This window comes from Schistocerca americana, chromosome 7 (genome assembly GCF_021461395.2).
Source record: "Schistocerca americana isolate TAMUIC-IGC-003095 chromosome 7, iqSchAmer2.1, whole genome shotgun sequence".
Taxonomy (NCBI): Eukaryota; Metazoa; Arthropoda; class Insecta; order Orthoptera; family Acrididae; genus Schistocerca; species Schistocerca americana.
Window position 1 is genome coordinate 258082580 of NC_060125.1, and position 21595 is coordinate 258104174.

Genomic DNA, 21595 nt, shown 5'->3' on the forward strand with positions numbered 1-21595 from the left:
ATATCATATTTTCTTCTTGTGTTATTCTAAAACATTGTGCCAGACATGTGGCATACACAAACAATGAATATGTGGATATGCTTCTGGTCCTTTGTGAATTTGATAACCAGGCTGGCATTGCCACTCATTAATATGCTGCCAGATATCCTGGTCGTCGTCATCTAAATAAAAATATGTTTCATCATCTGGAGCTTCACCTTCAGGAGACAGATTCTCCCCTTCCACCAACGCATGACAGAGGTCATCCATGGACTTGCCGTACTCCAGCTATCTCATTGCCTCTAATATTGGTGGATGATTCATGGATAGTTGAACAGGTTGTCAGTTTTCACCATGAAAGTTGTTTTTATTCTCACTTACAAGGTTTTAATCTACCTCTGGAGCATCAGTAGGATCCTGTCCCTACCCCCTTGACCAGGCGACTCTTTCATCCCTCTTTTATCCTCTTTTAAACAATTTTGGATTCGGTTTGCCTTCTTTATCCCATACCCAGTTTCCTGTTCTAGGTGTCACACAGTGTTGAATAGTGGGCACTTTTGATTGTACTGGATCAGGGATGGGAGAGCTGTAGGTGGGACATTCCCTGTCGTTCCAGGGATGGCCACCTGCTAACTTCTCTATCTCTTTTGTCTTGCCTTTATTATTGCAGTACAAAAGATTTCCATTGAGGCATTTGCTTTTGTAAAGAATACGCTTGAAGGCCAACAGTTTACACTGGTCACCGATCACAAGCTGCTATAATACACTTTTTGTCAGAGGCCTGATGAAGCATAATCACTTCACCTGTGGCACTTAGATTATAAAGCAGCATTTGCCACTTGTATCATCCATGTTAATGTGTCACTGAATACACTGGCAGACACCCTTTTTTGTGCAGATGAAAATGTGGGTAAAGTCAACTAAGAAGCATACACCTTGGCCCAGCAATATGACAGTGAGCTGCAAAATTTTCTTTTACACCTGTTTCCTTTTGCACCCATCTGATTTACAATTTTGTCACATCAAACAAGGCTGTACTGTGATGTTTCTTCATCAAATGCACACCAGTTTGTTACGATGAACATTCATCAATAGGCAGTCTCGTCGCTGTATGATTTGTCCCATCCTGGAGTCCAGAGTATGACTAAGATGGTTAAGTGAGTTTTTATGTGGCCACATATGGACAGAGACTGTAAAGCTGTGTGACCTATCAACATAGTAGATAAACTGCCATGTCAGTGTACCTTTGACACTTTTGTTCCACCCTATCAGTGATCTGAACATGTTCACATATGCATTGGTGGGCTCTTGCCACCATCTGGAGAACATTACTATTGACTACTTCACCCATTGACTTGAAGTTTCTCCAACAGTCAGTTCCACTGCTGAAATGGTAGCCACCAACTTTTTTCATGAATGGATTGCTTATTTTACAGTGCTTCTCCATATTACTGCCAACCAAGGTAGGCAATTTGAGACATGTCTATTCGTTCACTCACTGCTTTGTTAGGAAAGAAGTGCATGTGAACTGCAGCTTATCATCCAGCACCAAATGGCTTAGTTGAGTATTTGCACCCCCAATTAAATGTGTCTCTAAGTTGCCACAAATTACAGTGTTGGACAGAAACTCTGCCAATTGTCGTAGTGGTTTTCCGTGGTACCATCAAGGAAGATCTTAATGCCAAAGCAGCAGAACTGGTCTGTCGTCACCTAGTTCAATAACCCAGTGAAATCCTCAGCAAAATGCCTAATGACATTATTGATGCACCAGACTTTATGTTCACACATTCACCAACTATGGCCAGTCACACCAGTAGAGCAGCATACTCGCTGTCCTTTCAGTTTTGCTAACCTTTGGACATGTAACCAGGCTTTTGGTAGACATGACATGGTGCAAACCTCTGCAGCCGCAATATGATTGAAATGAGAATACATTTAAAATCAATGTTAATGATACCTCAACCATGATTTCCACTGATCACTTTAAACCCACTGTAGCATTTGCATATTAAAAAAAAGTACAAGACATGACATGACAATAAAAAGTTCTTATTCTTTATTATGTATGTTAATTTATGTATGATAAAACTATGAGAGATATTTGTTTAAACATGGAAAATCTAGGATGGAATAATGACAATATTATGAAAAGAGTAAATTGCTATTCACCATATAGAGGAGATGTTGAGTTCCACACATGCATAACAAAAGACTGCTATACATTTGAGCTTTCAGTCTTCTTCTAAGTAGAAAACATGCAAACATTCACACAAGCACAACTCACATAGACATGACCACTCTGGCCGAGGCTGGACTGCAAGCAACTGCACCTGATGAGAGAAGCAATCCAAGGTTGATAAGAGTATAGATTGGCACAGGGAGGTGGAGGGATAGCAGGGTAGAGGTGGAGGAATGTTCGGTGCTTTTGTGGGGTTGTGGGAGCATGCAGGGTAGGGACACAGTAGGACTGCACAGTCATGAGAGAGGGACGGGGGGGGGGGGGGGGGGGACGTAGAGAAGGGGAAAAAGACTAGTGGGTGCACTGGTGGAGTAGAAGGCTATGTGTGCTTGAAGGGAGCAGTGAAGGGACTAGCAAAGTTTGAGGCTAGGGAGATCACAGGAACATAGATATTTAAAAGAAGGCCTTTTGTGTGAAACTTCTAGTGTATAATAGTTCTTTGTTGTGCCTATCTGTGATTCAACATCTCCTCTCTATGGTGAGCAATAATCTATCCTTTTCATAATTCTATAGATCTTTCTTTAGTAGTAATTAGTAACTGCAAATGTTAATTAGACTCAAGCAGCTAAGAGTCCATAGTTATGTCAAAGAACCCTGCTCACTGGTTCTCTCTTTTAATTAGAAATTAGCTATGTATCCTTGGAGACGTGTAATTGTTAATAGAATACCTTCGTTGAAGTCCACACGTGTGGTAATATATGTGGAGAGCCACAAAATTTATAACACCATTTCTTAAACAAATTAAAAGCAAATATATTTATGAGTACATTCTTAGGGTGGTTATATAAGGACACGTAATGGATATGGCTTTTTACCTTACATTTCTCTGTCTTTTCATACTGCATTCATCAAAATAACATCAGTGGCTGTGATCTTGGTCTATCAGTATAGTTGTAAGAATCCGATAAATTCTCTGTCTGTTATTAATGTAAAGCATTGTCGCTTTCCATCTTGTTCACTTACATACCAATCCAAGAAGATGAAGAAGAAGACAGAGAGAAAGTGAATATCAGATAAAATAACTGAGGAGCGTAATTCATCTCTTACCTTTGAACATGAGTCTCTGGACTCTGAATAATGTTTTAATTAATTTATGTTTTTACACCGCACTATTTTCTGCACCTCTTATGCTGGTACCTGCAAACTGGACAAGTCACAATGGATGCCAGACAAAATGTCTGATATATCTGCAAGGTCCAGTCACAGTAATGTGACCACCACCTATGTTCGACATCAACATGAAATAACCACTCACAGACAGCAGGTGGCAGTATTAGCAGTGGAACATATATAAAGCATGTTGGAGTGGAGGGAATGTGGAAAACAGTTCAGCTGTTGTTGTAATACAGAAACAGAGTGATTTCTCTGATCTGCAAAAGGGCATGACCACTGACTTTTGGACCAAGGGTGGAAGCATTTCTAAAATGGCAAAGCTTGCAAACACTTTGTGTGATGCCTTGGATAAAGTATACCAAGCATGACAAAATGTTGCTATCTAAAACTGACACTGAGATAGCTGTGGTACACCACCATCCATAAATGATAGGGGTGTATGATGGCTGCAGGTATGTGTACAGGTGAATAGATTTGGAACTGTTGAGCAATTGACCACCCAAATGAGCCAAGGGGCTGCTAATGGTGTCTTGTGCCAAGGCGCTACTATTAGTGCCTACTCAGCAATCATTCAGTGAACATTCTTGCATATTGACCCCTGCAGCAGATGCCTGGATCATGCACCCATGCTGAATGCTTTTCATGGGTGACAAAGGCTGAAATTTGCAAGCCAGTACAACAACTAGATAGCCACTGAGTGGCTAGCAGTGGCATTCTCATATGAATCACATTTTATGCTCCATCAGACAGATGGCTGCTTGCATGTATAGTTTGAAATGCCTTGAAGGAATGCACAGCAGATCTCCACAAGTGTGCATATATCCTTGGGGGCCATGTCCCCACCTACATACAGTTTCAGACAATGGAAACTCCAGATTGGAATATCAACAGTATAAGGAAAAGGATACATTTGTTGAGTTGCAGACAGACACAATAAAGAGACTGTAACACATTCAGCTTTTGACCAAAGCCACCAACAAAAAAAAGGAAACACACACACACATTAACTCACACAAGCAAGCACACCTCACTCTCATGTGACCACCATCTCAGGCAGCTTGGAACTGAATGAAACTGTCACTTGGAACTAAAGCAGCAGTCTAAAGGTGGCGAGGAAAGGGAAGTGATAACAGGGTATGTGTTTGGGGGAGAGAAGAGCTCAGTCTGGCAGAGTGTGCAGGGTCTAGATGGAGACATGACAAGACTGCACCAAGCATATGAGACTGTGGGGGAAGGACTTAGGGGGGAAGAGGGGAACAGAGGAGGAGGAGGAGGGAGAACAGGGATGGACAAAGATGGCCTCTGGTGGAGGGTGCACACAATGAGGATGAGGGGACATGAATAGGGAGAAGATGATTGGACAGAGGCAGCGGAAACTGTTGGGTGGGAGGTGTGGGGACAATAGGTTGCCATAGGTCGAGGCTGGGATAATTTTGGGAGCGGAGAATGTGTTGTAAGGATAACTATGCCTTTTACTGTGTGTGTTTTAAGTTCTGGATCCTCCCTTCCAGCACCAGCATTTCTGAATTGCACAGAGTGGAGTTATCCTTGTCCACCGCCAAAATTATTGTGGCCTCAACCTACAACAACCTGCTGTCCTTCACACTCTCCACCCAACAGTTCCTGCCCCCTCTATCCTATTACATTCTCCCTATTCATGTCCCCTCACCCTCATTGTGTGCCACCCTCTGTCAACACACCCGCCCATCTTTCACCTCCCCTGCTCCTCTCTTTTGCTGCTTTCTGTTTGCCCCACTCCCCGACTTCCTACTTCACAGCTCCTAAAACTGCACCTGGTGGCAGTCTTTTCATGCCTCCATCTAGTCCCTGCATTCTCGGCCAGATTACACTCTCCCTCAACCCATACTCTGCTACCCCTTCCCCTTCACTGTCCCCTCCAGATTGCTGCTTTCGTTCCATGTGACAACTGCATTCTTGCCCGAGTTGCTGGACACGCCTGAGGTGTGCATGCTTGTGTGAATGAATGTTTGTCTGTTTCCTTTTCTGAAGAAGGCTTCAGCTGAAAGCTAAATGCGTAAGTGTCTCTTCATTTTGTCTGTCTGCAGCTCAACCCTATATCCATGTTTCTTTTCTGTGGCACAATGGCATCTACCAGCAGTAAAATGCAGCATGTCACAATGCTTGCAGTGTATATGCATGGTTTGAAGAGCACCAGGATGAGTTTACTGTACTTTCCTGGCCAAGAAACTTCTCAGATTTCAACCCAGTCAAGACTCTGTGGGACTATCGCAGTGGTGTCGTACATGACATCGAACCTCAATAGAGAAACCTAGCACAGCTGCCCATGGCACTGGAGTTAGAATGGCTCCACATCCTAGTAGGTACCTTCCAGAACATCACTGATTCTCTTCTTGCATGCCTCACAGTGGTCTATGCTGCAAAAGATGGTTATTCAGGTTTTTGACAGGTGGTCACATTAATGTGACTGGATAGTTTATGACAAGACTTGGCAGAATCACCTACCCCTCCACTGATTGTCACATGATCTGAACACCTTGCCCGTTTCAGCAGAAAGTACCATTAGACCTTTGTAGAGAGAGAGAGAGAGAGAGAGAGAGAGAGAGAGAGAGAGAAATAAATGTCTCATGTCATTATGAGCTAAAACAAATATCACTGAATCCTGTTTGATTTTTGTTCATTAACTTTCAGACATTCTATGGTTAACTCATGTTGTTTGTGTTCTTATGTGTATATTATAAATGTTGTTAATGAAGTATTTGTCCTGTAATGCAGCAAGTTTATGATGCTAATATTATAAACATAATAGAGGGAAACATTCCACGTGGGAAAAATATATCTAAAAATAAAGATGATGTGACTTACCAAAAGAAAGTGCTGGCAGGTCAATAGACACACAAACAAACACAATCATACACACAAAATTCAAGCTTTCGCAACCAACGGTTGCTTCGTCAGGAAAGAGGAAGCAACCGCTGGTTGCGAAAGCTTGAATTTTGTGTGTCAGGAAAGAGGAAGCAACCGTTGGTTGCGAAAGCTTGAATTTTGTGTGTATGTTTGTGTTTGTTTGTGTGTCTATCGACCTGCCAGCGCTTCCTTTTGGTAATATCATAAACATACAGAAAAGTCACAAATTCACAGTTTTTTGAGCAATAAAGAATTTGTACATCAATAAAGAATTATTGACTGAACGTAACATAGAAAGTGCTAAAATATTTTAAGGTAGAATAAAAGAAACCTCAACAAGTGAGAATAGGATTCACACTCTGAGGGTTCCAAACAAACTTAATTATGTATGTAGATAGTAGTAACAATTTAACGTGGCTCAACTGACTAGTCCCCATTATTTATGGAATGCTACTTCAGTGACTTGTGCATCTGTAACCAACCCCTGTTATCCAGCCTGGGAAAGGGGACCTACATGTTAATATGGGATCGGAACAATGCGTTGTTTCTGGAAACTCCTCAAGTCATTAAGAGGTGAAGGCTAGGTTAAAACGAAGAATGAAAAAATCATGTTCTGACCAAGATTTGATCATGTGACCTCTCAGTTTTCAGGCACACGCCTTACTGCTAGACCACCAGGCCCAATATGTTATAGATATGGTTAATATAAAGGTTTTGATGAATGAGTTTGTGAGTATCGAAATATGTGACATATATGGCCATATATTTTTAGTCTGTTGACTTAGAAGCTTAAATTTTTTGCACCGCCAAGGGACCTTAGATCTTAGGAAATGACATAAATTTGAACTTGATACTTCTGCCTATTTCTGAGGAAAGGGGGTCTTAACAGTCAGACAGAAAGACAGACATTGAGACAGATGGAGAGCATAGTGATCCTACAAGTGTTCCATTTTTACTGACTGAGCCACAGAACCCTAGGAAGATGATAACTGCACCTTGCATAAGACAACATTTTCATAGTAATTTTGTAGCTGTAATGTTTTAAATCTTTCAAAATGCACTTGGCATACACTATACACATTGAGTTTCTCTAAAACTAGTCCTTCAACCAGTGCATTCGTGTTTTCTCATTGAGGTGCACATATTCACATACCATACACCTGATTAAGTTCTCTTCATGTAAAACCGTATACCTTGCAATCTCTATTTCACCTGACAGGCAGTCAGGTGCATTACAACACTTCCTGTAAGCACTAATCAAATGATTTGTACAGAATTTGAAGGGCTATTCATTAGCAGCATCATGGTGAGAAAATAATGTTTATGGTACTTATCGTTTTCAGTATTTTATCTCTAAGTGTGCCTGATGTTTGCATTATTAGATATAAAATTAAGTGATCTGTGGTTAATTGTTGCCATTACACATTCAATTTGTTGCTTACTAAGTGAAACTCCAGTAGTTTTTGCTTCTGTATCAGCATTTTGTCTTTGGTTTCCAGTAAGGTTCATGACAATGTTAAGCAGAACTTTTTTAATATATAAGTGATTGCTGATCATAAAATAGCTGTGTTCGCTAATGACCATGATGTTAGCTAATATTTATTGTTTAGATGCCTAACATGTTCAAGAATTGTTGCTTCTGCTGGTCTGTACAAGCATATGGAACTAATGTCAAATGATGTAAGGTTTCTGTTTTTGATGACCCATTGATTCTGTCTTTTATCTGTTAGTTTTCTAGTTTTATATTGTTTATTTCTTTATTAGTGTAATGAAAATTTAACTTTGAACTTAATTTCCAATAAGCTCAGTGTATTTGATCCAGTAACATTCATTTGTTTTCATTACCTCCGTACAGGAATCTTTTTCCAGTTCTACATTTTACAGCACAGATAACCTTTGAATTACATGAAAAAACGTTTTCTTTCAAGCCATTATATTAAATTAGGGGACAGACAAAATTTACTTGTGGTAAAATGTGGGTAATGTGTTGGGTGGTGAACTATTTTGTAGCACAGCTGGAGAACATTGCCATCATGGTGGTCAATGTATGACTACACAGATTTTCTTGTTGCAAAAGCACATTTTTTTATAATAATGTGGTTGCTTCCTGCCAACAAACCTGTTTTCACTTTGTCTTTTCTGGCCCACTTTTTTGTTCCAGATATGTGTCTTAAGCCTAATGATAGAGCTGTTTTATGTTTATAGTAACACGAAGATGCAAGAAGCTCTTCAGATTGTAATACTGTGTCTCAAAACTTGATTTTTAAATGTTCTTTCTTTACCCCCATTGATCTGGAGTCAACAAGAATGACAACAAATACGCATTCAGCTACTCTGATTGAAAAATTTCATTTAGGGTTTCTATATGGACATTTGGCTGACATCTCTACCATCAAATATTCTCTCTAATCTTGATATTACAATCATCTGTTGAAATACCCTGAATTTTACTGACACATTTTTAAGGAAAAAACCTCAGAGATGCTGAACTTGAGAAACCTGCAATGCTTTTATGACCACATCTAAATTCATGTCCATTAGTAACCTGTCTTCATTGCTGGTGCAGAGTCCACATTAACCTCACTCAGATCTGTTTGTATGTTTAGTACAATCCACTGTTTCAAATAAGAAGATTTTATTCCAACATGTTTATACAAAACACAAGACAGTGACCACTGAAGATAGTTGCCATCCAATAACTATGTACTGCATCTGTTCCAAAGTTGAAAGAAAACCATTACCAGAAACACATCAAACCACCTGTCCCATGCCACAACAAAATACCACCCTTTCAACAAAGAATATGGTTAAGTTGTTCCAATTTTGGGTTTGTGGTGGAAGGCGGGAGAAGCGCATGTGTGGAAGGGCCTTAATAGTACTTTCAACATATAATGCCAAGAATTGCTTTTCACTGCAGATACACCATGCACTAGTGATCAGGCTATGTGGGAGAGAGATTTTAGTAAGGAAGGGGTGACTGCTATCAGAACGCTGGTACTATTGATGATTAGTGAGTGTGATATGTACAGAGGATTTTATGAAGAAGTTATGAATGTGGGGGTTAACAACCAGGAAGATCCCCGACCCTCCCTCCCAATCCCCACCTCCCTTCTCCAATCATCCACTCCACTAGACACAACCCCTAACCCCAATGTAACTGCAGTGATGGCACGGTTTAGTCAGCCAAGGCATTTTAGCAATGCAGGCATAAGTGTATTCTGTTGATTCTGAAAAAGGAGTTGTCTGAAAGATCAGGAACTTTCTCAGTCTTGTTTATGTGCAATATACAATGAGTTTTTACAATTTCTTCTTCCATTATTTATATCGACCATTGTCTTTCCACTACTGTGTGTGTGTGTGTGTGTGTGTGTGTGTGTGTGTGTGTAATTTTAATAAAGTAGATTTCATGATGAAAAAATATTTTTTATTTCATTTTTTAGATTTTTTTGTTATTGTTGCTTAATTTTAGTAAGATTTTTACAAACTTTATATAATGTTACATGATTATTTCTACTCAGTGAATAATTGCTTTTATCTGTAACAATTATCATACTGTACTCTGTGTTCAGATGTCAACATCTGCTGGATGGGATGGTGTACTAGATGGAATTATTAATGAGGAAAACTGCAACAAGCCCAACAGTGAAATTGGCTATCCTGGAAATTGTGGTTCGGCTACTGTAGGCATTGCTTTTCTCCTGTCATACCTTGTAATTAGTTTCCTCATCGTCATCAACATGTACATAGCAGTCATCTTAGAAAATTACTCACAGGTATGAACTTACAAAACCTGTCTTCTTTTTTTTAAGTTACTGAAGAGTCATGATTATGCAGGTAGACAAAGATGAGATATTACAGTTAAAGTAATTAGAGAACTATATAAGTTTAAGACATTTAGTTATTTCTGTAACTTAGTGATGTGGAATTGTAAGTAATTTATTGTTTTATGATTTTGTGCACACACAACATTGATACCCATCTGAGTAAAATGTGTTTTTTGGATTGTCAGGGCAAATGAAAATATATGATCCATACATTGATGAGTAAAATTGTTGGGTTTCCATGGCCACATCATGGTGTTTTATTTGTTGATGCTCATCACGGGACCTTCAGCCTATGCTCATTTAGTATTTTTTCTGATGTCTCACCAGAATGAGTCACATTTGTTACATTACATTTATCGTTTTCCATGGATCCCTTGGGGAAGAGTCTCTGGGATGTGGAAAGAGTCCGATACATGGATATTGTGCAATTCTAATGCAGACAGAGTTATGAGCTATAATCCTTGTGAAGATATTCATTGATGGAGTGGCTTGAATTCTCAGAAAAACCACAACATGACAGTCGACTAAAGATCCTAAGATATATAAAAAACAAAGATGCTGTAACTTACCAAACGAGAAAGCGATGGTATGTTGATAGACACAATAAAAAACACACAAACACACACACAAATTTCAAGCTTTCGCAACCCAAGGTTGCTTTGTCAGGAAAGAGGGAAGGAGAGGGAAAGGTGAAAAGATGTGGGTTTTAAGGGAGAGGGTAAGGAGTCATTCCAATCCTGGGAGCAGAAAGACTTACCTCAGGGGGAAAAAAGGACAGGTATACACTCGCGCACACACACACATATCCATCTGCACATATACAGACACAGGCAGACATATGTAAATGCAAAGAGGTTGGGCAGAGATGTCAGTCGAGGCGGAAGTACAGAAGCAAAGATGTTGTTGAATGATAGGTGAGGTACGAGGGGCGGCAACTTGAAATTGAGTTGAGGCCTGGTGTGTAACGGGAAGAGAGAATATATTGAAGGGCAAGTTCCCATCTCTGCAGTTCTGATAGGTTGGTGTCAGTGGGAAGTATCCAGATAACCCGGACAGTGTAACACTGTGCCAAGATGTGCTGTGCTGTGGCTGATTCTTGGGGGCAGTGGGAGAGTTGGGTGTGTGAGGGGAAATTGCATGGGAGATCTATTTATAGACTAGGTCTTTTGGGGATAGTGCCTGTCTGTGAAGGCCATGGTGAGACCCTAAGCATACTGAGAAAGGGAGTTTTTGTCACGGCAGGTACGCTGTCCCTGGTTGGCCAGACTGTATGGGAGTGGTTTTTTGGTTTGAAAGGAGTGACAGCTGTCAGAATGCAGGTACTGTTGTTGGTTAGTGGGTTTAATGTGGGCAGAGGTGCAGACAGAGCCATCAAAGAGGAGGAGGTCAGTATCAAGAAAGGTGGCACTGTACATTGAGGAGGACCAGGTGAAGTAGATGTGATAGGTGTTGAGGTAGTGAAGGAATAAAAATAGGGTATCTTGGTGGCCTTGAGTCCAGATCATGAAGATCTCATCAATGAAACTGAACCAGACTAGGGGTTGGGCGTTTTGGGACACTGGGAACGTCTCCTCTAGACAGCCCCCAAGCAGTTTGGCATAGTAGGGTGCCACTTGGGTGCCCATTGTTGTGCCACTGATTTGTTTGTGTATATCCTCCCTTCAAAGGAGAAGTAGTTGTGAGTTATGAGAAAGCTAGTAAGGTATACAAGGAATGAGGTAGTGTGTTTGGAGTCTGAAGGTTGTTGGAAAGGATATTATTCAGTAGTAGAAAGACCATGTGCATGATGAATGTTGGTGTTTAGGGAAATGGTATTGAAAGTGATGAGTAGGGATCCAGGAGCTGAAAGCGTGGTATTGGTAGACAGTCAGTGAAGGAAGTGGCTAGCATGTTGATGTTGGTGGCTATATTGTGGGCAGTTGGTTGGAGATGTTGATCAATGAAGTGTCGAAGATGTTGGATTTGTGGATTTTGGGGAGTATGTAGAAGGTGGGGGTGTGGGGTATTATAGGGGTGAGCAGGGAAATGAGTTCAGGGGAAAGGTTCTGGGAAGGGTCTAAGGCTTAAGCAGGGATTGGAGGTTACGTTGGACTTCTGGGATGGAATCACTCTGGTAGAGTTGATAGGTGGAGGCATTAAATAACTGGCAGAGGCTTTCTGCTAGGTAGTCACTGTGGTTCGTAGCAACAGTGATGGAACCTTTGTCTGCGGGTAGGATGGTTAGGTCAGGATTTGTTTTGAGTTTGTGCGTGGCTTTCCTTTATTCTGCTGTAAGGTTGCTGTTCTGAGGAATGTATGTGAGGAAGGATGGTGAGGCCAAGTTGGAGGTAAGGAGTTCCTGGAAGGTTAGGAGGGGTTAGGATTACAGTTGGATGGTGGTATGAACTGAGAGAGGCAGAGTTCAGTGTTGGGGTTAGGTTGACTTTGGCTGGAGGGATTGATGGCAAAGAAGTGTTTCCATTGCAGAGATCGGGAGGAAGAAAGTAGGTCTTTGACAAATCTAGTGTGGTTAAATTTGGGTGTAGGGCAAAGGTGAGGCATTTGGATATGACTGAAATTTCTGTGGGGTTGAGAGTTTTGGTGAAAAGATTAACAACAGTGTTATGGGAATTTTTCAGCTCTGGATTTGATGGAATGTCGGTAGGGAGTTTTTGGAGATGTGGCGAGCTTAAAAGATTAGCTAGGCAGGGTTTGGGTGCTGTGAGGGTTTGAGGATGAGGTACACTCTGGGTAGGATAGTGGTGCCTTGAGGCATTAGGATGTCAACAGTTTGGTTAATTTATGAAGGTGGTATCTGGATTGCTCCAGATACTGGAGAGCAAGGGGTTCAGTTTCAGAGATGTATGTAGCAGGGATTGCACAGTAGGAGTATCTTGTGGAGGGAGCAGACGCATTCCTTGATGCCTGTACCATGGAGATGATTTTGGAGTACGAGGTTTGTGAGGGCTAGGGACTGGCAGAATGTGAAAATGTGAAGGTCATTGTGAAAGGAGGAGTATTCTCAGGTGCTTGGAGTGGCAAGATCAATCTTCGTGCAGGATGTAGGGCACAAAAGGCACTGGAGTATGTGGCTTGTGGCTTGTTCTTGTCCACAATCACAGGCCGTATCTTCTGTTATGAAGCCCCACCTCTTCAGGTTGTCTCTGGATTGTCCAGCTCTCGTTGTGTGCAGGTGGTAGTTCTTCAGCTTCTGGCATCTGCAGTTGAGGCATCGACTTCTTCCATAACTCCACCCTTGCCTTCTCTGGTGAAATGGTGAGCTTCTCGGATGTTCTCAGGGAGTTCTTTCACGATCTCAGCCTTTGCTGTGGTGGATTATGTACGTGCAGTGGATGGGCACTGTCCTGTTCCACTTTCAGTCTCTCCTTGTTGGCAGCCACTGTTCTGCGTACCCATGGTGGCGCTATTCCACCCAGGCAGTAGAGCTTATCAGTTGGGGTAGGTCTTAAGCAACCTGTGATCAACCTGCAGGTTTCGCTGAGAGCAGTGTCTACTTGTCTGGCATGAGATGACCTGTACCAGACTGGAGAAGCATATTCAGCAGTAGAAAAGCACAGTGCTATTGCAGAACAGCAAATAGTTTTTGGATGTGATCCCCACTGTGTCCCCGCTAGTTTGCGAATTAAGTTGTTTCGAGCGGAGATTTTCATTTTGGTGTTCTTGCAGTGAGTTTTAAATGTCAGAGTTCTATCGAGAGTGACTCCCAAGTATTTAGGTATGTGATGATGCTGGCGTTGGATGCAAGGCACACACTTGTGTCTTCGAAGAGTTTGGTCTGAGTTGGTTCTGATTGTAGTAGCTTGACAGTGTTCTAAGTGCTGTTGTCAGGTTTCTTTCCACTCTTTCAAAGCATGAGCTCTGCGTAGCAAGAGCTAGGTCATCTGCATATAAGAATCTCCTTGTGCCTGGGGTCAATGGCTGGTCGTTGGTATAAATGTTGAAGAGAAGTGGAGCCAAGATGCTCCCATGAGATAGACCATTTTTATGCGCTCTCCAGCGACTGCGTTGCCCTTGAAATTCAACAAAAAACCTGTGGTTTTGGAGGAGGGTGCTGAGTAGTCTAACAAGGTGGGCGTTCTTGACCATATCGTATAATTTTGCGTGGAGTAACCGATGATGGAAAGTATCATACGCTGCTGTGAGATCCACGAAGACCACGCCCGTTACTTGATGGGTTTCAAAGCCATCCTCTATAAACTGAGTGAGATTCAAAAGCTGTCCTGTGCAGCTTCTGTTTGGTCGAAATCCTGCTTGTTCGGGTATGAGAAGAGGGTCTATTACTGGTAGGATTCTATTCAGAATCATACGTTCGAACAGTTTATAAAGGTGACTCAAAAGGCTAACTGGGCTGAAATTCTTGGGATGATTTGCTTCCTTTCCAGGTTTCAGAAGAGCTATCACCCTGCTCTTTCGCCAGATCTTTGGTATTTGGCAGTGGTTCATGCAGTTGTTGAAAAGCTGTAGGATCCACTTTCTTGTTTCTGGGCTGAAATTCTTGATTTGCTCCATACGGATGTCATCTAGACCAGATGCTTTACCAGTTTTACTCCCCTTAATAGCCTTGTTTAATTCAGATATCTCAAATGGGAGAGTCAGATCCCTTGTTTGTGGGATCCAGAGAAAGAAATTTTTATGATTAGGTCTGTGGGGGAGATTCCATGATTTATGCAGCATTTAAGAAACAGGATGGAGACTTGGTTTTTTTCACTCCCCATTTTCCTTGCTCCGTGCCACACCTCCCTGCCTCACAACTTCTGGACACTGCACCTGTTCGCAATCTAGTACCTGGCCCACCAGACAGTGCTTTTCTCTCCCCTCACATGTACCCTGCTATCCTGTCCCCCTCCAGACTGCTTCTTCCATTCTACTTGACAATTGCATTCTAGTCCGAGCTGCCAGAGAAATAAGTGTAGGATACATTAGTAAGGCAGATATGAAAACACTTTCACAGGACGGACTAGCCTGGATAGCTGCATCAAGTCAGTATTCAGACTGAAGATGACACAGACAATACAATCTCTGCTGGTTGTGAAACATTCCTTTGGTCCATTCTTTGGAACTTCCATAGCATTGCACAAAATGTATTAGTGGACTTGGGTTAATTATTTACATTGACACATATTTAAAATCTCTTTAAATAAGGGTTGACCCACAAGACAGGGTTTAACATCTCACAAATCTGAATCAACAATTAAAAGCTCTGCAGCCATCTAAACATTTTCAGGGAATGTTCTGAGATCTGACTACTCGACAGTAATATGTTCATCACTAACAGTTCAAGACATCACCTCCAACTGGCTACAATTAACCCTCTTTGATAATCAACATGACAGCAAAACTGCACTACAGTTCAATGTCAGTAAGGCAAGGATTACACAAAAATATCACAGTCAGCTTTGCATGTAAATACATGAAAATTACTGGCATTAATTAACCCTAGCAAGTACAACACTTTTATCCAACACTACCTCCATCCACTTATGGCTCCATTACAACACCTTTATCCGACACCATCTAGTTAATGGCTCCATGCTCTGCTCTGATGTCTATTTTTATGAAACAAGTCCACGCTCACTAATTTGCAACACTTGCCAAGGAAAACAGGAAAGTGCCTAAGCAGAATTCCTTGCCTCTTCCCTGGAACAAATTTCACATGCTCTCAGTCTTCTCCATTTCACTTCTTAACTTGGTTGATCACAAAGGATCACCTTCAGAAACACACAACAAAAATTGTGACCACTGCCCCAGAGGGCACTGAACTTTGACACTCTACGAGGGCCGCTGGCCAACTCTTTCAATTTCACAAGCTCCAAGCCACTCCATGAATTTATTTAAAATTTAGCTCTTCCAGCCAATCAGAATCCAACTTACAGCACATCTGTAAGTTGCTGCTCCCTGTCCCCACTACTACAAGCTCTCCGCAAAGGGATGGGGAAAGAATTTCACCATGTACCAGATTCTAATGCTACTGCAACTATTCATTTCTGAGTGTTAGGGAAAAACTACCTCATCAGCTCCAAGCTGAAGAAAGCCTCCTTCCCCCAGAAGCTGACACTATCACAGACAAAGGGACTGATAACCCTGTAGTTTGGCCCCTTTGCTCTCCAAACCAACCAACCAACCAACCAACCCAACCACAGACAGTAGCCACAGGAAAGCACACATACATGCCAGATAATGAGATATTACACAAACCCCCATTTCTCTGTGACAAGTATAAATCTTCATAGCCAGGAAACCGAACATCTTGGACCAGAAGAGTTCAAGCAACATGTAAGACCAGTGGCTAGCTGAAGCAACATAGAAGAACAGTGGCTAGCTGGCTTGTGTTCACAGAGGTCACATAGACACTACGTTAGAACTAATGTTCAAAAGCAAAACCTTGACATGCAACTTTTAATTACATAAGTCATTAATTGAAATATGATATTCTCATTAAATAATTTAAGAAAATACACAAATTTAAAAATGAAGAGCCCCATGAGAAGAACAATTTACAGTAACAGTTGTATATACCATAGTCACTTGAACACAACAAATCATACTTTAACTGTGTGTTTTGGGCAGACATTTAATGGGGTGTTCCATTCAATCTGAATATTTTTGTAGTACGTAAGTATAAATATACAAACCATCAAATACAACATGTTTGAAAGCATTTAAATTGAGATGGCAGCTGCTTGATTTGCTTCTGTCAACCAGTCTTAGCACAAAATCAGAACATAGGATACATGATCTACTCAGCCAATCAAAACATCACTCTTTCATCACTGAAAAACATAAATTAACATACAGATAGTATAGTAACAAGCCTATCCTTTGACATACCTGGAATGGTGAGGAAAATAAAGATGCCAGTTTCCCTGAAAGCCACAGAATGGTAGTCACCAGTCATGCCTGTACCACTCTACAAAGTTACTATTGCATCACAGTTTCTTTACTAGGCTGGTAAATTTTAACAGTGTCAGTGAAAAAGTACTGCGACCTTTACTAAAATGATGTGGAATTTCTGCAAGTAGAAAGCTTCTTGTGAAGAAAACATTAAGAAGAGTCTGTGTAACTGAGTCAAAACCAATACTGCATGTGGGAATCAGTTACATCAGACTGTAATTAGGGACTTCCAAATTTGATCCTTTTTTGTGTGTGCTGTGTTTTAGTGTGCCGTGGAAGGTGCCCTCTTTAATGTTACAATTGATTAGATATATAACTGGTTTATCTATCACAGCTAAGCATTTTATCAATTATTATTGTGGATTACCCTATCATTTTAATATTTGTTTTTTAGCTGTCTGACTATTTTGTACATATCTTACCATATTGCTTCTCCATATCCACTTCTGTCCTATTGCAGTGTATTGTCTTGCTGTGTTGATCTATTCTGGTGCCATCTGGGAAATGAAGTTTTTGTTAAACCCGTACATACTATTTTAGGGTGTTGTGTCAATATGGCCTTGTTTCTCAAGATTAAGAAATACAGGCAGTTGACTTTTATTAAAATATTCTAGACTATTATGCTGTGAATGAAAGAATTACATGAAGAAAACTGATTATTCCTCCCTATCTGCTGAGAACAACTTCAAGGAGGGCTGCAACTACTACGAAGGTCCCAAAATGTGACCTGGCTCACTACTGACTTACGTGCAGAGGCATTATGTCATATATTTTCAAAACTCTGAGTGTAGTTGACTATTGTTGGTTGCTGTCATCCAGTATTGCTGTCACCCTTGGTGGAAGACTGGTACACACCATTTCAGGACCAGAAACCAGATACTATTGAGTCTCATGTGGTTCTCTTTCCAATTAAAGTTACTGTTATTAAATAATCAGCATATGTCCTATTGTAATATCTTCTTGCGGCAGCCAGGACCTTAGACTTATCAAATCAAATTTGATGGTCTCTTGGGGCTACAAAATGTGTTCCCTAACACAGCTTTCTTCTGTTTCTTCCCTTGTATAATTGTCCTTCTTTTCTCCTAGTCATTATTCCACATTCTTTTTGCAGTACCAGTGTATGGAAATAACTACATACCATTCTGTAAATCCTTGCTTTTCCTTCAAGGAACAGAATGTCACTGTAATTTATAAAACCATCCCCCCCCCCTCCCCCTCCAAAAAGTACTTAAGGTGGGTCACGGGTCCTCACAAACTATTGGAAAAATTAGGAATTTACAGGATACTGTGTATTTGTGGAAATGTGTACATGAGTACAAAAAGATCGACGGAAAAACATTTAGAAGAACCTGGTGAGGGGGACTGCACATGGGAAGAAATAGATGGATCTACTGTTACAGAACACTCTTTGCACCCAGGAGATGATCACATTCTATTTGATAAAACTCAGGCTCTAGCTTCCATGAGCAGATTCTACAATACTCTATACAGAGAGGCAGTTGAGATTATTAAAATCAACAATAATTTTAACTGTAAAATAAAAGAAAGCCAATAAAAATTTTACACATTTCTCCATCCAGGAATTTTTTTCTTCTCCTTTTTCTTTTTGTGTTTGTGTCATCTAAGGACCATGTGCCAATTTCAATGCTCCCTCCTTTTTTATTCTTTCTTCTTCCTCCAATATTCTATCATTTTCTCACTACATATCCTTTTTCTCTCCTCAGACCATTGTGAGTCTGTCTTCTTCTACCTCGTGCCTTGGAACTTTTTAACACTTTCTTCTTAAAAGTCTCTCTTTCGGTTGCATTTTTTCACTTATGTTGTTTATTTCCAAATATTTCCTAACTTCTTGAATCCAGGCTGTTGTTGTTTTCCTATCCCAAAGATATTTAAAAATCCGTTTGGTTAATGTGTTGCTGTTTGTTCTGTATAAACATCCAAAAAATAGCAGTTCCCTTTTCCATTGCATTTCATTTATGTTTTCTATGTTGCAATATACTTCTTCAATATTCCTTAGTTTCCATACCATTTTCATGATTCTTCTTTCTAGGATTTCAAGTTTGAGTAATTTGTAATTCAGTGCTAAACATTCACTTGAATAAAGACATTCTTGTTTTACTACTGTGTTGTAGTGCTATATTTTCAAATTTTTAGTTGGAAACCTTTTATTGTAAATGTTCCTGGTTATACCATTTGCTCTCTCCATTTTACATACTTTCTCTTCAACAGTCAATTATTCTAATCCATTTTCTGGAGCCATTTCTCCCAAATATTTATATCTATTAAACCTCTTTATCTGCCCAAAATCTGTTACTAGGATTCTTGGATCATTTTGTATGTTTTTCATAAATTCTGTGTTTCTACAGAAATTCTTAAACTTTTTTTTGTCCAGATACTGATTTGTATTCTTGCATTTGTTAGGTTTTCCTAAAGAATGGCAAAATCATCCACAAATGATACACAGTGAATTTCAATACCTTTGTTCTCGTCCTACTCTTATTGTTAATAGCTTATGTTCTTTTAGTTTTTGTTTCCATTCTCTTATTATTTTCTCTAGGACACAGACGAAGAGGAGCGGAAACAGCCCATCATCTTGTCGTACACCTGTTTTTAATTTGAATGCCTTAGATATTTCACCCCAAAACTATACTTTTGATTTGGTGTCTGTTAGCATTTCATGAATAAGGTTTGCTAGTTTAGATTTAATGCCAAATTCTTGGACCACTTTATCTAGTGTTACCCTATCAACCAAATCAAATGCCTTTTTAAAATCTATGAATTTTACAACTGTGTCTTTAGAGTTTGTAAGACGGTGACGTATTATGGGCTTCAAATGCAAAAATCTGTTCTGAGCAAGCTCTACCCTTTCTAAAGCCACTGTGATATTCTCCCAAATGACTATCAAGTGTTGCTTTTAACTTGTTGAGTAATATTATTGTTATAAAACCCACTGGCAAGAGATACACCTCTGTAGTTATGTCATATTTATCACCTTTCTTGTGCAAAGGATGGAAAAGTGCCACTTTCCAATCTTTTGGAATCTTCTCCATTTCTAACATTTCTTCAAACATGATCTGAAAGTTAGTTATAATTTTTGGTTGAGATTATTTTATGAGTTCAGCTGCAGTACAGTCTTCTCCTCTGGGCTTGTTTTTCAGGATACTTATTGCTTTTTTAATTTCTTCAGCTGTAGGTGGTGGATCTACTGTGTGTTTGTGAAGATCTGGAAGTTCCAGCTTACAGTTAGGTTCTTCACAGTTCAAGAATTGTTAAGAGTACTTTCTCAGTATTTCACAGTTCTGGGTAATGCTTAGGCTTATTTTAACATTTTCAACTCTGAAGCAGATACTTGGAGCTTGATAGTCCTTTAGATGATTTTTAATCACCTGGTAGAAATTCTGGGAGCTATTTTTAACAAAGCTGTTTTGTATGTCTGGAAGTTGTGACTTCTCGAAAGATCATTTAGCACTTTTTATTATTCTTTCTGTTTCTTTCCTTTGCATTTTCAATTCATCACGGTTCTCAGTCTTTCCAGAAAATTTCCAAATTTTCCACTGTTTTGTTCTTTCTGCAACTGCTCTTTGATCGATTTCATCCCACCAGACTTTCTTCTTCATTTTTGTTGATCCAAATACATTCTTTGCTGTCCTTTTGATTTATTTGGGTAAGTCTTCCCATTTCCCTGATTTAGGTATCTTTTAATTTCTTCTTAAAAATGATTTTTTGCCTCTTTTATGATGTTGAACCTGTCTGTGTTTTATTTAATCAATTTTTGCTGTCCTTTTTTGGTTTTTACTAGGGAGAAGTTTCAGTTTAATTTTAAGCAGGTAATATTTAGTAATCAGGAATTGCAAATCCCCTGTTTCTTGTTACTTTTACATTCATGAATTCTTTAATATTGCCTTCAGAAATAGCACATTATGTAATTGGAACTCTCCTAGTGTTGTATTTGGAGATATCCACGTTTTTTATTTTCTTTGCAATTTTTTGAAGGAGGCAGACATTAACTTCAAGTGAAATTTTTTACAGAGATTAATTAGTTGTGTGCCATCTCTATTCATTCCTTTTAGGGGCTGTATGTTCTGCTACTATTTTTCGAAAAGTTTTTTCCCCTCTCTATTTGTGTTTTAAAATCCCCCAGTAGTATCACATGTGAGTTTGGAATTTTTGATATTTTGCCTTCCAAAAGTTCCCAGAATGATTCTACTTTACTTGGATTTTTCTTATTGTAATCAGTATTTGGAGCATGGCAATTAACAAAGTATATTGTTTCTTTTTGCATTTCACAATGAGAGAGAGACTGTCTTTCCGAACTGGATTTGAATCCTGTAACGTTACCTACAAAATTTTTATGAATGTATAAGGTGGTACCAAGTATTGGCATGCCTGTCATAATTTTTATTGCTGGTTTGCACTTAAAGATTCTGTGGTTTTTGGCTTTTGTAACATTTTCATCCAAAAAGTGGTTTCTTGTACTACTTTGTATTTCATGCTTATCAAAGAGAATTGCAAGTCCTTTCTGTTTACCAATTTTTATTTATGAGTTTACATTCAAGGTGCCTGCAAAGAATTTCTTTTTGAACTTGAATTTGGAAGGATACCAAGGATGCTCCAATTCATCCTTACTGCAAATGTTGGGACTCCCCAGAACCCTAGGTAATGA

General features: G+C 39.8%; 1 protein-coding gene across 1 annotated transcript in view; it reads left to right on the top strand.

The window, feature by feature from the left end:
- LOC124623171 (sodium channel protein para) overlaps positions 1-21595 on the top strand; it is an 876466-nt gene that overhangs the window by 853012 nt on the left and 1859 nt on the right. The window contains exon 33 of the mRNA XM_047148975.1: positions 9787-9990. Coding sequence (XP_047004931.1) covers positions 9787-9990 — 204 coding nt within the window. The remainder of the gene's footprint in view (positions 1-9786; positions 9991-21595) is intronic.